Consider the following 16,222-nt stretch of genomic DNA (forward strand, 5'->3'; position numbering starts at 1 on the left):
AAAGTTAATATGTTGTCTGTCTTGTATGATAGCGTCGTTGAATGCCTTTTTCTTCTTATATACATTTAAATCAAGTTAGTTCTATATTATTTATATTTCTTGAACTTTTAATAAAGTCATCAACTTCGGTTTTTGACAAGTTCAATCTTTTTTTAAAAAAAGAAGAATATAATTGTTGTTGGATATAAATTTAAATTTTATGTTTTAATGAAATCTATTAGATTTTTAAACTTGAAATTGGTTAATTTTTTTATTCTCATACTTTAAAGTCGGCTCAATTACAACTTTTATATTTTCAATTGATCAATTTTAGTAAAGCTGTAATCACATAGTATTCTTTGGCATGAAATTATCAACATTTTCAATTGATTTCAGCAAAAAGAAAGAATAACTTGAAATACTACATTTTAAGATTCATAGAAAGTACGAAGGCAAAAAATGAAGAATAATGGAGAGTGAGAATAAGATTGAATAAAACGATAAAGTAAGTGGATCAAAATGATATTTAAAAAATAGGGGATGAAACTGATACTTTGGTAAAAGAAAAATTGTAATTAAACGTTTTTGTTCCAATTTGTATTTCCAAATAAACATGGTGGTCGGTGACCTTATTCCTCTAATACAACATCGTCAAAAGCCGCCTTAAAAAGTTGTAGCATTTATTTAAATTTATCCGTTGTCTTTCTACATCATTCTTGTCAATCAATTCCCACTTTCCACATTATAGCAATATTCATTGTTTTCGACTACACCTTTCACTCTTCAACTTTCCAAACTCTCAAATCTCAAAAAATATGCATGTATTACTTTTCATTAAACTGAGGCCTTTCTTGAGTTCTTGCAAGCCAGTACAGCAATTTTAAAGTTGCACCAACAAATTATTAGACAGCTCATTCAAACAAGCGCAAACAGGTTGCACATTCAATGATTCATATCTCATATCTGTTTGAAATGACTTCAAATTTAATTGCGATTATTGAAGTGGGGTTCACTGTCAGGCTGTTGTGGACGAGGAAATGCTGACCATATAGAATACGAAAAGAGTAAAATAGCAAACCAAATGCCACAGACTTGTAAAAACTCCAAAATTTCTGCTTCTATTTCATTATAAGAAGACATGGGATGGGAAAACTTTGTGTGCAGTTTCCCTTTGTTATACAAAAATGTAAGAAGAAAAAAATGGGTTAGTAGGAAAAAATCACTGAAGAATTCCTACATCATCTTTTTGTATATACAAAAGAAAGAATGAACATATAATGAATCTATCTGCCCCATTCACTTATGTTCCTCTGAAAGGGAAAAAAAAAGGTAAGAGGATCATGTCTAGGAATGGTCAGTTCATCTTCTTATGGTTTCTTGTCATCTGGTTTAAGAAGTTGGTGGTATTAAGAAGTTGGTGGTATTACTGTCCTCGGGCTCATCTCAATGGCGACATAAGGATAGCAGTGGTGTCTAGAATGTGCAGTGCATTTTGGTGATAAACTCACTTGCTCAAGCGCACGTAGTTGAAGTTCTGATGGATAATCTCGTACGCAGCCTATGCGAGGACCAGCTCCAGTTGTCCATCTGCAAGACAACTGCTTCCCTAGTTGGTATGATTTGGCTTCACTGTGTGAATTTAACCTTCTAAGGACTGACTCCTCGGGAATGATCTTCACTTCAGTATTCCCTTGATCTTCATCAGAGAGGTTTGGCTTTGGAGAGAAATAATTATCTGTATATTTGTAACTATCAACAACAGGGGATTCCAATAGGAAACCTTTATTACCATTAGCTCCCACATCTTCTTGTTCTTTCTCAAACATCGTAATCACTTCAGCCCTGTTCGGTATCTCAAGACTGGTCAATTTTTTCCCAATGTTGCGACGCTTTAAATCAGATAGTTCAATGGAAGACTGTACAAATGAATCAGATTTTCCTTCATTCGACTCTTCGATGTTGTTCTCTTCACTCTCAAAGCCGTTCAGCTTTTCTATGAAGTCCTCCTCTGATGAGTTGTTCCTAACGTGGCGGCTACTCTTTTGATTGTCCAGATAATCATCTCCCTCATCAGTAGGACTTGTCTGAATGGGATAAAAAATATATTTCAGGCGACATCTAAAATAATTGAAGTTCTAAAAATGAAATCAGAGAAGAAAACGTAAAAGCCTAGTACATTTTTCAGGCAATATTACCTTCACATCAGTAAGATCCACATTGTTCTCTTTAAGGAATGACATGAGGTCTTTAAAATTTTCTTCAGTGGGTCGATAATGTCCGCTATGAGGCCAAACAGCCTGTCAAAGAAGCGTGATGATAAGTAATAGGTAATAGATAATTGGATCAGTAGTTGGAGGGTGAAAACAATTCAGGATTTTATGTTTGTAGAGTTGTTACCTTCAGAACACCATTTTCCACAACCAATCTCCCAGCAGCAGTTGTAGCTCCTCCAGCCAAGAAGCTTGAATGCTGGAATGTACCTTTCTTCTTCTTTCCAACATACATGGTCTTTGAAGTGCTTAGGACAAAAATCCATTTTGTATTTTTAGCTTCGTCAGTTGTGTGGACGAGTTTCCCTGATTGTTTGTATACGAGTTTCCCATCTTCCATAATTACTTCATATGCAAGCCTTTCCATCTAAAATAAAACAGAAACAAATTAAGTTCAGTGCTAGAGTTTTAAAAAATGGAAGTGAAGGACGATTGGACCAAGTGTAGTATTTACTTACAGGACCCAAATACTTGATGCATTGTTGTTGGAGTTTCCAACGCGGGCATTTTTCAACCAGATTTACTTCCTTCCCTTCTCCTATATCTAACCTGAACTCAGAAACAGAGATTTATTTGAGTCCAAGGTCTAAACATAATGTTTCAAAATTCTTTGAAGGAACACAGTAGTAAAAAACATATTGTGTAGCAAGAAGGAAATTTTACCAGTAGAAGAAGGGTTCTTTACTCTGGCTGTGAAGCCATTTCATGTAATAAAAATGTAAGTTGTGGCCATAGCGATGTCGTGGATCAATCTGTATGCATAAACAATAAATCATTACATCAGTACAAATTGAAGTCAATATATTAGAATTACTTGACTGAAAGCACCTTTACTTACCGCCTCAAGCCAATGCTGCAAAGAAAGCTTTCGAGCTTTAGCATTCTTGGATAAGCCTTTTCCAACCTATAATAACAAAAGTCTGGTTAGATATTTGAAACAAATATATGGTCAAATATTGATCACAGGTTTTATTTAGGAATTTCTCTGAATTCACCTTAGCTGCTCTAGTTCTTGCTCTTGACCAGCGTGAAATGGCAGACTCGCGCTTTTCCATGTCAAAGAATGATATAGAACTTCGCTTGAGTTCCGCAAAGTCTAAGAGTTTCCACCTACAGATATTGCCAGATTAACAAACAATGGTATAAGACAAAGATAGCGTACACAAAAAATGCAGCATGACTACTATTTCCTAGAAAAAGAGAAGGGTCGAAAAATTACCAGCTCTGTTCAACAAGAACAGCACAATCTGCCAGCTTTCTTCTGGTGCGGAAGCTTTTATACACCTTCTGCAATTTTAGCGCAGCAGCATGTTTGGGATTGTTTGGATCCAAAGCTGGTAACATTTGGAATCTTTCCATATCATTGTCTGAACTTTGAGATTGATTATCAAACTCTACACTCTTTGGGCTGATCAATGCAACATCTGTATCATTTCCTGTTTCTAATGAAGAAGTCTCCGTTGAGGACAGATTCTCCAAACCTCTCCCTTTGAAGCTAACAGATCCTTCCAAAGATACATTTCGAGAACTTACTGATTTCAACACTTTTGATTCTGAATCTCTGCTGACAGACCGCAGTAGAGTTTTCTCTTCATCTCCAAAACTTGTGGGTTTTATCAGAATAGATTCTAAATTATTCCCCAAATCAATATACTCTGCAAATGGACAGGAACTAGATATACCCATATGGCATAATAAGATCCTTTAATAACCTGTAAGAACAAGATGCTATATCAGAAAGGATGTCTATCTATAGTCTATAGGCTATAACAAGGTACAGCACTATCAAATTGAAAAATGTTCTCTGCGGGTAACTATTAACTATTAACACCTAATGAAAGCGACAAATTATCCAGTTCAAAGAAAGTGGCTCCAAATCCAATTGATCACAAAAAGCAAAGCAAAAGAGATCCGGATATAATAAAATTCAATGCCTATTCCACTATCACCATAGATCTGCCTAACCAAACAATACCATTATTCTATCTCTCTCTGTCTCTATTTTCCTCTTTTTTTAAACTCCCTTGCAGCCGCAGCCGCCGCCGGTCCATTGAAACCATAAAAACAGCAGCCCCAAATCCCATTTCATTGAAACTCAATCATAAATTCAAAAACACAGAGCATACTACCATTTTAACTATCAACACATAGAAACAAACAGAGTAGTTCCATTCCACGAACGCATACCAACACACAACAACATAAACAAACCCACAACAAAAAACAACTTCAAACAGTAATCAGTAATGTTGAGTACTGACCTTGAAAACGAAAGCGAAGAGCTTGACGATGAACGGAAATGGGTACCGGCGGCTAACGGCGTCGGAATTGTTGGGTTTGCTGTTTTTGCTTGTGGGGTCCGATTAAAAAAGTAAAAAGAGAGAAAAAAGTGAAAGTGCAATGGAACTTTGAATCGAAAATGAGAGAGAAGAAGACGATGATTCTAAAATGGCAATAATTCTAAGCTTTTGGGGGTTTATATAGGACTGCCCACACCACTCCCAATATATATATATATATACACACACACATTGCATTCATTTTCTTTTCAATTCCATTCCAACAATGTGTACTTTGACTTCCTATTTTTATTATCATTCTTGTTTTCAACTTTACATTTACACATTTATTAATTTCAGTTACCTTTTTCATTTGGTCTCTTTCAAACTTAGTTTAGTTGTGGGTTCTAACAAACACAATCTCTATAGTATCATACTCTAATCAAGATTCAATGTTGTTCATTACGTTTATTTGGTTTCCATTTTTGTTTTATTTGTAGGTTAAACAATCAATTTCCGTATAAATAGTATTTAATTTTTTCTCATTTTGGTTTTTGAAGTTCATATACTATAACTCGTAAGTTTTTAAATTTTCTATTTTGTGTTTAGAAAGTTTATTCGACTTAAAAAGCGTATATTTTTAACATTTTTCATTTTATACCGATAAATTAGTTGAATTTTTCTTTTTTTAAAAAAAAAAGAAACGTGTATGTTATATTAGTACAACTTTATTAAGTATTTCAATAATTATTCCATCTGACATCTTTCAAAATTCAAATACCATTTTAACGTACCTAAACTTCAAAGTTTAGAGACTAAATTTTATATCAATTTTAGTTTTTCTTTACATGTTTGGTCTCTAAACTTTCCGATTTAATTTTAAAATAAAATAAATAGATTTTGAAAATTTTGAACTCGTACGTAAGATATTCTTAATCTAATAAAATTTTGAAAAACCGTAAAAAATAGTAAAATTGACAAAATATTTACAACATATAACAAAATTGTACGTTAAATTTTTATACAAATGAAGATATCATATGAATAAACATGACGTAATCTATATCATGTGAATTAGATATATAATAATATTAAAAATTGAAACAGTTATTAAGTTTGTAAAGACCTAATGAAGTAATAGTGATGAACCCAAAAAAAAAAGTGTTTGTGTGGAGACATCAAAAAGAGGGAAGAAGCTTAGAGGTGAAGTTTAGACAGATGAATTTCATATTAAAATCAAAATTGAAAGAAAGTTCTGACAATTTCAAACTTCTTTGGAAAGTGCTTTTCATTTCTACAATATTAATTTTCTCCATTGGGTCCCTCCAAACCAAACCAAAAAAGAAAAGAAAAGAAAAGAAAAGAAAATGGGATTATTGGGTAAATCACAATCGCCATTGCTTATGTCACTAAGTGTGATTATTTAAAATTCCTTTGTAATTGGTAAGCAATAAAAGTCCAACTAAATAAAATACCAAACATAGATTGGCTTTAATTAGCTTCATTCCCAAGTTTTACTTTTTCTTTTTTTTCCAAACCCAAAACATTTCCTTCAAATTTCCATTCATATACATATATATATATATATAATTCAAAATCTTTGGTGTATATATTAAAAGTCAAAATGGAGTCTGGATTATATATTTGCAGAGCTGGAGGGTTTGGATGGATATGAATGCTTTTCTTTTCTTTTTCTCTTTAATTGATTTTTGGGTTTCTTTTGTTTGAATGTGAAAAAGTGTTTAGAAGTTTCCTTTCTATTTCTCTCCTACCAACAACAAAGATTCAAATCTTTTTTTAAAAAAGTTAAAATTTGAAATTATTGTATGTGTGTGTGTGTGTATAGTCCAATTGTTTTGGTGTCATTAAAGGAATTAGGACATGTGGCTTTGATACTGAGTTTCCTTAAAATTAAGTATATGATTTTCAAACTTTTTAAATTATAGAAATGTCGTCTCAAATTATAATTAAAATTAATCCACACCCATTTGAACAGTTGGTTTTCCTTTTTCCATTTTGAGTTTAATGATAATTAAGCAAGTAAATAATGCTTTTAAGACTTTCAAACTTTATACCACGTTAGGAGTACGTTTATGGAGATAGGTTGAGAGATCACCGAAACCCTAAACTCTAACCCTAATGTCATCGGAACGTGAGGAAGCTAGTGTAAAGTCGGGTAGATATATCATGCATCGACTACATTTCTAGTTGTGGTATTGTAACAACTCGTCGATTTCATGAATTATCCAACAAAACATTGTTGGAATGTCTTGAATTGTTCGTTATATGATTCTACCAAGAACTTAATATGGAGGTTGGGTTGATAGGGTTTTAGGAAACGATGTGTCCTATTGAAGGTTTTGGGACAACATGCCCCGAAAAGTTCTCTAGCTTTCATAATTGAGCATATGTAGTTATTAACGATTTTGACTCTAGGGTAATTTAGAGATAAAGTGTGCAATATATAAACTTTTTAATCTAGTGGTGTTGTATTGTATTATAAAACATTCGTCCTCTATAATGATATTTGTTTTTTCTTCGTTCGTAGACGCGTAGACAACTACTTCTAATCCCGAATGAATTTGTTAATCAACCACGTATATATGTGCATCGATCTTTATATATTTGTTTTTTGTTAGATAAACATTCTTCACACGCACATTCTCCGCTTTCATCCCTTAAAGTTTAGATAGGTGAATTTTGGGTATTACTTCATTATTCATAATGAAAAGATATCTAAATCTCTACGTGGCTTGTCAAAGATTTTTGTATCCATTCAATTGAGATTTGCTTAGATTTGGTTGCTCAAATAAATTGAATTTAATAGGTCTGTTTCATCTTACAAATTTTCTTAAATTTCTCTCTACTTTATATACATAAAAGAGACGAAAAAATATATATATATAACACAACACAAAAGTCTCATAAAAGTCCAAAAAAGTGTAACAAAAACTTAGGAAATTAAAAAAAGTTTGATTTATATAATATAAAATCACAACAAAATAATAAAGAAAAGAAAAATTGGTGCTGTCATGCATGCATTTTAATATATATTTACTTCTCTATTATCTGTCATCATATCTTCCTCTATGTATTATGTCTTTCGCATTCTGCTTATATATAATTTCTACATTACACGTCGCATCAACCTACACGTGGCTTCATCTTATCCATTTGATAATACTCATACAAACAAATTTAATAAATACTTTGGGTTACATTTCAAGAATTAAATGTCCCACATCCATCACCATTTAATACTCTTCTATTATTCTTCTATCTCTTTTACTAAATTATATATAACCCCAATTAAATCAATTTCCAAATCATTTAATCTTAAACTTCATGCAATTACACCCCACCTAACATAATTTTAAAAGAAAACCACTTTTCCTATAACATAAGCCAATCTCTACAAATCAACATGCGACCGAGGTAAATCAACCGTGTTTTGATATTATTTTAATTGGCTAGTTTTTGTATACCATCTAATCGGTTGTGTATATATATATTGATATATAGTTGGTATCATTCAAAATGTCAACTTTTGTTCGAATTTTAAATGTGATTATGTTTTACTTAACTTACTTAATGCTCTACTTAAATAATAATTAAGCCTAGCTACTTAATTAGGTGTGACATATTGGAACAACCCTTGTGATATGGATATATATATATTAATTGTTTAAATAAAGTGTGTTGAAAAAGAGTCTTTTTTTTTTTTTAATATATTTTTCTTTTTCTCAGTAGTGTGTAATTATTTGAATCTCCCACAATATAATTAAAATTTATGCATGCCACTTGAAGATCTCTAAATTAAAATTAATGAACTGTAAAAGTAATATTATATATTAATAATAATGTAATTAATTAAACTATGGTTAGATCTCACTTATTTTATTTTATTTTATTTTTTTCTTTTGACAACTGTATGTCATTTCTCTACCATTATTCCATAAGAAATTAAATTAAAAAAAACAAAGTCAAACTCTTTTAATTTGCAAATATTTAAAATTATTGGGCAGTCCCAAACCAGTTTTGTTTATTATTATCATATCATTGTACACATTATTGCCACTCATTATTCTCTGATCTTCATTTTATTTTACTTCATCGAACTTTGTACTCATTTTTATATACTCTCTAATATCTCACTTCACACACTTCCATAAATCTTTTCCTTGTTGTATACATTTTTAACGTTGCTATTTTAAAATAAAATATATTATGAGAAAACCATCTTTTTAATCCCTAAAATTAGAATATGTGTTTGGGTTCTTAGTTTTAAAAATAAAAATTTTAGTTCTTTATTTAACTTTTCAAATAGGGTTTGCAAATATATTAGAAGAATATTAAAGAATTTTTCATATTAACTTAAGATTTGAACACATAAATAAAAATTAAATGAATAGATGAGGGTAAGTTCAATATATTTATTTCATTCAACACTTACTATATAAAAAAAATTAAACTAACCTATGAAAGTAAATTCAATGTCATATTATTCTACAAAAGATGTATCTAGGGTTTGAAAAAAAAAAAGATGAGATGAGATCTTCAACTATTCTTTAAAACTAAAACTATGGTACTTTTTAAATAAGTTGTGAGGTATTTTTTTACTTATAATATTAAAAAAAAATCTACAAATTCATATTCTACTGCAAAAAATCTAGAAATTTGGATATGTACTAATTGATTTTATTTTATAAAATAAGGAGGATTAGAAGTAATTATTAACATTATTTAAGTTATAAGAAGAGAGATGTGTAATTAAGAGGATAATTAATTTTATAATAAGTAGTATAAATGGATATTAGGAATTGTGTAAGTGTAATTAAGTTGTAGAGAGAGAGAGAGAGAGAGAGAATGCATGAGATCTTGGATTATAAAATAGGAATAAAGTATTGTATATAGTGATAGTTAAGTGGGAAATGTGAATGTGAAATGATTGGAAGTAAAAGAAAGGGGAGAGGGGACTCGAAGCCGACAGATCGTTAGCAGTACAAGTAGTGTCGTTTCACAAATTCAGATCTGCCATCCATAAATAATATTCTTCTTTTTCTTTTAAATTCGTATATAGCGAGTGGGTACTCTGCATTGTACGAATTGCTTGACACCCACCTGGCGGAAACTTACTCGTCCACGTGATCCTGTCTATTGCTAATAATACACCTCCTTTTTACACAACCAAATCCCATGCCTGCCGCCGGGTTTCTCTCTCTTTCTCTCTTTTCTTTCTTTCTCCCAAATATATTACTCTAAATTTCACACTTTCTATACAAACAAATATATTCTTTTAAATCTTCCTAAACTTTTCAAATATCATTGTTAATATTTTGTGTGTTCAAATTAAATTACCTATACATTTTTTAAAAATGTAAAAAAAAAAAACTGCTATTAAATTTATAAAAATTTACAATAACGGACGATAATAAAAAATATAAAATTATGTATTAATAGTCTTTTTTTTTATTCGACTATTTTAAATTTTACCACAAACCTTTTTTATTTTGAACTTTTGTAAGATTTTATGAAATTTCATTGGTGGAAGAATTGAATTCAAATATGCAATAAAAGAAAAGAGTGAATATCTATATATATATATATTATACATGTGTTTTTTAAAAGAACTAATTTAAATCCTTTAGCCTTTTTCCTTTTTCGTAGGTGTGGGAAATGGGAAGTGATAGCCTCACCAAGCAGTTTCCGTGACGGACCAATGACTGTGGCGTAGCACATGGCTCAGAAGAGAGACTGAAAAACGCTATCCATGGGTTTGGGTAAACGCGTTTATGATGCGTGTCAGCACCGACGCTCCCCAATCCCATACTATGCTATACATTCGTAATTTCGTACATGATTGTACGCGCCTTGGCTCGTAACACTCGTATGGGTCATTCCCTACCAAAATATCTTTGAAAGAAAACGTCAACTTCGTTCTTTTTTAGTTAATATTACATTCTCACCACTCTATCTTCACTCCATGCTTCCTTCCCCTTCATTTTTATTCCTCTTCATACTCCTTCAAATTTTCTAACTTTTACCACCTTATTTTCAAATATACATCTATCAATATAATTCATGTCCAAATATAAATATATTATAATCGATAGTTTTAGGACGACGTCTAGAAATTACATTTTATCGCTATTATTGTTGATATGACTATTGTTACACAGCTAAACTTTTGTTGAATTTTCTTGACATTTTTAATGTTATTGTTACCAATTCTTTTACATCCTTAGATGTAGTGGTAACAATAATAATATGAATAAAGAAAAATAGTTGCAAATATAGTAATTATATTCAAAATAATTACGTGTGTCAATATTTTTAAAAGATTACAAATACAGTAAAATTTATAGTCTATAAATGGTAGAAAAGTTTATCACTCAGTTTGATAACCTGCAACTAATTATTCTTCTGCTTTTGGTAAATCGAAAGGTAATCTCTCGCATTATGTTAAGGAAGAAATTAGAAAAACAGCAAATCCTATAGGTTGACGCCACAAATTCCGACCCCATAAACCATATTTTTTATTCAGCCTCAACTATATCAACGGTATTCGAACTGTTAGATAATCATAGTCGATAATAACATCACTATTCTCATCGCTATTACAAAACAATACATGAGATTTTCACCTCATACGACTCCTTAAAGGCCTTGAATAAATCTAAGAAGTGTATCGAGATTATTTATCTTGCTATGTCTTTTTTGAACATAAAAATCTATATAGACTATGTTGCAAGTATTAGTTTATCATTGGTAAACTATAAGAGTCTATTAACAATATAAATCTATCACAGATAGACTTTGCTATATATATATATAATAGTTATTTTTTAGTAGTTATATATAGAATATATTATTACTACTTTGCTATATATATATATATCTTCCTAGACTAACTAATAAAGCCTTAAAACACACACAATTACTCTAAAGTTGCATTAGAATGGTTCAAACTTCCACTAGTGCATTTTATATAAACAATTATGGTGTCAACATTTTAATAAAAACAATACAATATAATTATGATAACGTTAAATACAATATATGATGTCTATAATTAAAAATTATATTCTAACAACATGAATCAATATATATATATATTTTTTTTTTTTACAATTTGCATAATCATACCCTGCAATTTATAGCATGTGAAATTATATGTACAAACTAAAACAATTACTTAATTATTTATAGAGATAAGCAAACAAATAAAAAAGGTATTTGTATGTTTTTGTATTTAAAATTCAATAATTTATTATACATGTTTCAATGATTTTGGAAACATCATTCAATAATAATGATTAAAAATGACTTCATATCAATCAATATACCATAACACATAGAAAAACAGTATAATACATTACTAACTTCACACTTATTTATGACTTAAATTAAATTATTTAATACATATTTTATTAAAATAATAATAATAATAATAAAGTGAACGACGATTACAGTCTATCGTGATTTAAAATATATAGAATTATATACATTTTTAACAATCATAATTCAAATTTGAATTTACTGTCCAACTCATATCTAAAAATATAAAAATAGTTATAAATAATTAAATATATAGCAATATTTAAAAAAAATTATAAATATAACAAATCAGTGCTAAGGAACTATGTACTAGTAAGTTTGTTTAATTGTTTTAGGATGGATTTGTAGGCGTTGGCTAAAATGAGATGGAGGGTGGTGATTGAAGGAGAGTGAGTGGTGCAGTGAAATAAGGGTAGACCCGAGAAGACGTAAGAAATAATGGGGGTTTGGTTGGGTGCAGTAGAGGTGCGTGGACCAGAATGGAACCGCGTGAATATCGAATTTGGAAGTACTTCTAACTTCTAAGTCGTATGTCCACATCCAACCACACATTATACACAACCACTGGACGGCGGATACTGCATTCATACTCACACCTATTTTCAATATATATTATTTTATTTTACGAGTTTAATTCACTTCACTTTTTAAAATTATTAGACTCTAATGACGTTTAATAAAAGAATTTCTTATTATAAAATATTATTCATTTTTGTTGTCCACCTTCTCTTTTAAAAAATTAGAGGCAATCATGGACGGATCTATTAAAAGGTCGGACACATATCCTTTCTCACATTCCTGATTTTTGTATTTTAATATTAGTTTTGAAATGTTAAATTACAATATATTTTAAATAATGCATTAACTTTACTATACTCTGCATTTGATATAGTGGTTGTACCTTCTTTAAAACATTAAAGTATTGGGTTCAAATCTTTAAAACGTTAATAGTGTTTCCTACAAATGATTTTTGCATATCACTATAGGCAAGAAAAAACAATCTTATTTTGTAACTAAAATAAAAAGAAAAATTCATATTTGGCCAGTAACTATGTTGAGATTTTGATATTACGATTTTAAAAGTGACAAAAAAAAAAAAAAAACAGATGAAGAAGAATTGAAATATTGGCAAAATTGTAAACAAATAAATAAGTTTATTTTATTTTTACTAATATTTTTTAAAACTATGTTAAGTTTTGAAAATGAAGAGTAATTAGTTTTTTTTTTTTAAATGTTTTTCTAGAATTTAACCAAGAATTTTAGTAATTTATTTAAGAAAAGGGAAAAAACTATTACAACAAATTCAGAAGAACTAAACTTAATTCTAAAAAGAAAAAAGAAAAAAACAAGATTTTTAAGTTTATAATCTCTTCAACTACTTCTTAACCTTTTTTTTCTTTTTTTATTGTTTATATTATAAAAGTATTACCAAATATTAATCAACAATTCAAATATTTATCATATATATCATGCTAAATTTAAAACTATATTTCCCACCTTTAAAAATATCACAAAACAATAATAATGCGACATATTCTTATCATCATTTTCAACTTATACATAGACTAATTATACAATACATAGTAGTTAAAGAGAGATAATTTTGAATGGATGATCTTGTGTTACGCAACAAAATGGAGAAATGAACAAAGTTTGGTAAATGCAGTTGTGAACAATTAAATTGAGATACCTATTTTTAAAGTGTAAAAAGAAGTTAAAAAGTAAAGACGACGGTCATTAAAAACGAGAACCCAAAAATAGTAATCTTGACACATTTGTGTTGCATATTATTATTATTATAAAGTAAAACAGTTCCAGAAGGCCACATTATAAATCTGCCATCTGCACATAACACATTATATTTTTTTGTCTCATAGTCAAAGGGCAGAAGTTTGGATGATGCTTAATCTACAAGCTAACCTAACACACCATAAATACAAATAGAAAATGTCAATGATAATGATGATAATGAAAATACCAAAATACCCTCTTTCTTTTTTTCTTTTTTTTTTTCAAACAAGTAGTCTGTCTTAGTCCTTGTTGAATTTGAACTTGTCAGGCAAGTTTTAATGTAAAAGAGTACTTGGAATTAAAAACTCTCTCTGCTTGTGTACCACGAATATGAGTCAAGGTCAAATATGCATATTCTTTTATACACTTAAACGTGACCCTTCTGGGAGACAAAAAGTGCAAATCTTGGTAACAATATAAACTAATTCTTCCTTACTTATAAAGTGGAGATTTACCAAAGTCACCCACTTTTTCCTACTCATTTCTTCGACTTGTTCTATAATTCGAAAAGTTGGATCCTAAATTTGAGAGTCTAATTTTAATATTTGTATAGATTTCGAGACTTAATTTTAAAAATTGAAAATTTGAGTGTGTAATAACAAAGACTATCATGGATATGTTTTATTTTAATTTTGATTAAAGAAAAAGAAAAGAAAGAGAAACCTAAATAATTTAGAAAAATATAAAAAAATAAAGGAAATGGTCAAAAACAAGAAATTCCACAAAATATTTATTTCATCTACTAACGTGCTTCTATTATTAGTGGTATCGATAGAATTCAAAATTTTGTTATAATTTATAAATATTTTAATTTATTTTACTGTTTTAAAAAATGTCTCAACAACGAACATTTTGTTTTTAGATCTATTGTATACATTTGGGGTATTTTTACTTGGCATCTAATTTTGTTTAATTACTCATATTATTCTTGTAATGTTGAATAGATAGGTGCTCCCAAACATGAGTTTATAATTTTTTTTATGAAGGTTAAATAGTTTGTTTTAGGAAATTAGAATATTTAAAAGTACAGTAATTTTGGGTATAAATATATAAATGAATAATTTTGGAGTGATTTGAAACCATTGATTTGGGTGAGGTTTCACATCAAAGTGCTATAATTTGGAAACAAAATAATAATAATATGAAATTTGGTTGGGTAGAAGTGTGAAAACGGGCCGACAAGTCGGCCGATACCAAAAATAGAATAATGCAGCCCAATCCGACATACACATAGTCCCCCTGCAGTCACACCCACCCCAATACTCTCTCATTTGACTTCTTATGAGTTCCCGTGACTTTTAGTCGGAGATAATTTTGGAAATAGTAATTAAGTACGTAGAAATATTTTTAAAATATAATCAAATCTATCGTGATAGACTTCTATCACTTACAAATCAGTATTTGCAACAACGGATAAATCTCTATTATTGATAGAATTTGACACATTTGGTTATATTTGCAAATTTTTTAAAATTTTGTTATATACTTTATTATTTTGAATCTAACTACAATGTTTGCATTAGGAGTGTTTATAAAATATTTGAAAACTGAATCGATTCGACAAACCGAAATCGATTGCATGTTGTTTGGTGCCGTTTGTGTTATGTGGAAACCACTTCTTATGCAGTTTGATTTGGTTTAATGTTTAAATCGATTCTAAAACTGAACCGAACCGTTTTATTTTAAAAATTAAAGAAATGTTCTTAAAAGTTTTGTTTTTAAAACTTGGTTAAATATGTTTATCCGATATCTTATAAGATATAAAATAGAGAGGTAGGTTTTGTAGAACTTAGTGCTTTGGTTGTCCGAGGTTGTATGAATTTTAAAATATAAAGACAAATTTATTGAACTCGCTGCTTTGCCGGCCTAAGATTCTTCCGGATTTAAATCGAACCAAAATCAGTTTGTATATGCAGTTCAATTTTGATTCGGTTTGACACAAATGTTTGGTTATGTTCGATCTTGTATGAGATTTTTTTACATTTTATGATTTGGTGTGGTTTTAGCTTGAAATCTAATCGAACCATGAATATCCCTAACTTGGAAGTATCACTTTTCTCTCTTTTTTTTCAACAAAAGGCCGAACATCGTTGAAGTATCACTTTTCTCTCTTTTTTTTCAACAAAAGGCCGAACATCGTTTTGTAAATGGGCTGCTTTCTTTGTAGGAAAATTATAATTGAGAACCGTTTTAAGAATAATAATTAAATATATATTAATATTTTTAAAAAATTGCAAATATAACAAAATTTATTAGTGATATAGGCTTATATCGATGACAGACTCTTATGGTCTAGACCAATATTTTCAATATGATCTATTTGTGATTTTATCACGGATAGAAATTTTCAAATTTTATTATATTTATAAATTTTTTAAAATTTTGCTATTTAATTTAAGGGATAGTTGCAAATTTAGCAATTAAATTCAAATTAATTAAGTATATAGCATAATTTAAAAAAATTGCAAATATAGCAAAATTTGTCAAATTCTATCAATTATATAAGTCTATCACTGATAGACCATGTTACAAATATTGATCTATCACTGATATACCATATTGAAG

At 29.4% G+C, this 16,222-nt stretch overlaps 1 protein-coding gene across 1 annotated transcript; it reads right to left on the reverse strand.

Moving 5' to 3' along the window:
• Window positions 1–1,071: 1,071 nt before the first annotated feature.
• LOC101218379 (IQ domain-containing protein IQM2) lies at window positions 1,072–4,734 on the reverse strand. The gene is made up of 9 exons (XM_004142124.3): window positions 4,511–4,734; window positions 3,469–3,961; window positions 3,245–3,359; window positions 3,088–3,153; window positions 2,913–3,001; window positions 2,708–2,798; window positions 2,377–2,616; window positions 2,175–2,276; window positions 1,072–2,063 (listed from the first exon to the last, which is right to left on the reverse strand). Exons 2-9 carry the CDS (start codon window positions 3,933–3,935, stop codon window positions 1,386–1,388), a joined length of 1,848 nt encoding a protein of 615 aa, XP_004142172.1. The 5' UTR covers window positions 3,936–3,961; window positions 4,511–4,734; the 3' UTR covers window positions 1,072–1,385.
• Window positions 4,735–16,222: the final 11,488 nt, after the last annotated feature.

The sequence above is a fragment of the Cucumis sativus genome, chromosome 4, assembly GCF_000004075.3.
Source record: "Cucumis sativus cultivar 9930 chromosome 4, Cucumber_9930_V3, whole genome shotgun sequence".
NCBI lineage: Eukaryota > Viridiplantae > Streptophyta > Magnoliopsida > Cucurbitales > Cucurbitaceae > Cucumis > Cucumis sativus.

Excerpts from the sequence above, each read along its gene's own strand:
- LOC101218379 (XM_004142124.3), bottom strand. The coding sequence starts at position 3,935 with ATGGGTATATCTAGTTCCTGTCCATTTGCAGAGTATATTGATTTGGGG. Across the intron at positions 3,154-3,244 it reads CAAGAACTAGAGCAGCTAAG|GTTGGAAAAGGCTTATCCAA; the intron begins GTGAATTCAGAG and ends TTGTTATTATAG. Across the intron at positions 2,799-2,912 it reads AAAGAACCCTTCTTCTACTG|GTTAGATATAGGAGAAGGGA; the intron begins GTAAAATTTCCT and ends TTCTGAGTTCAG.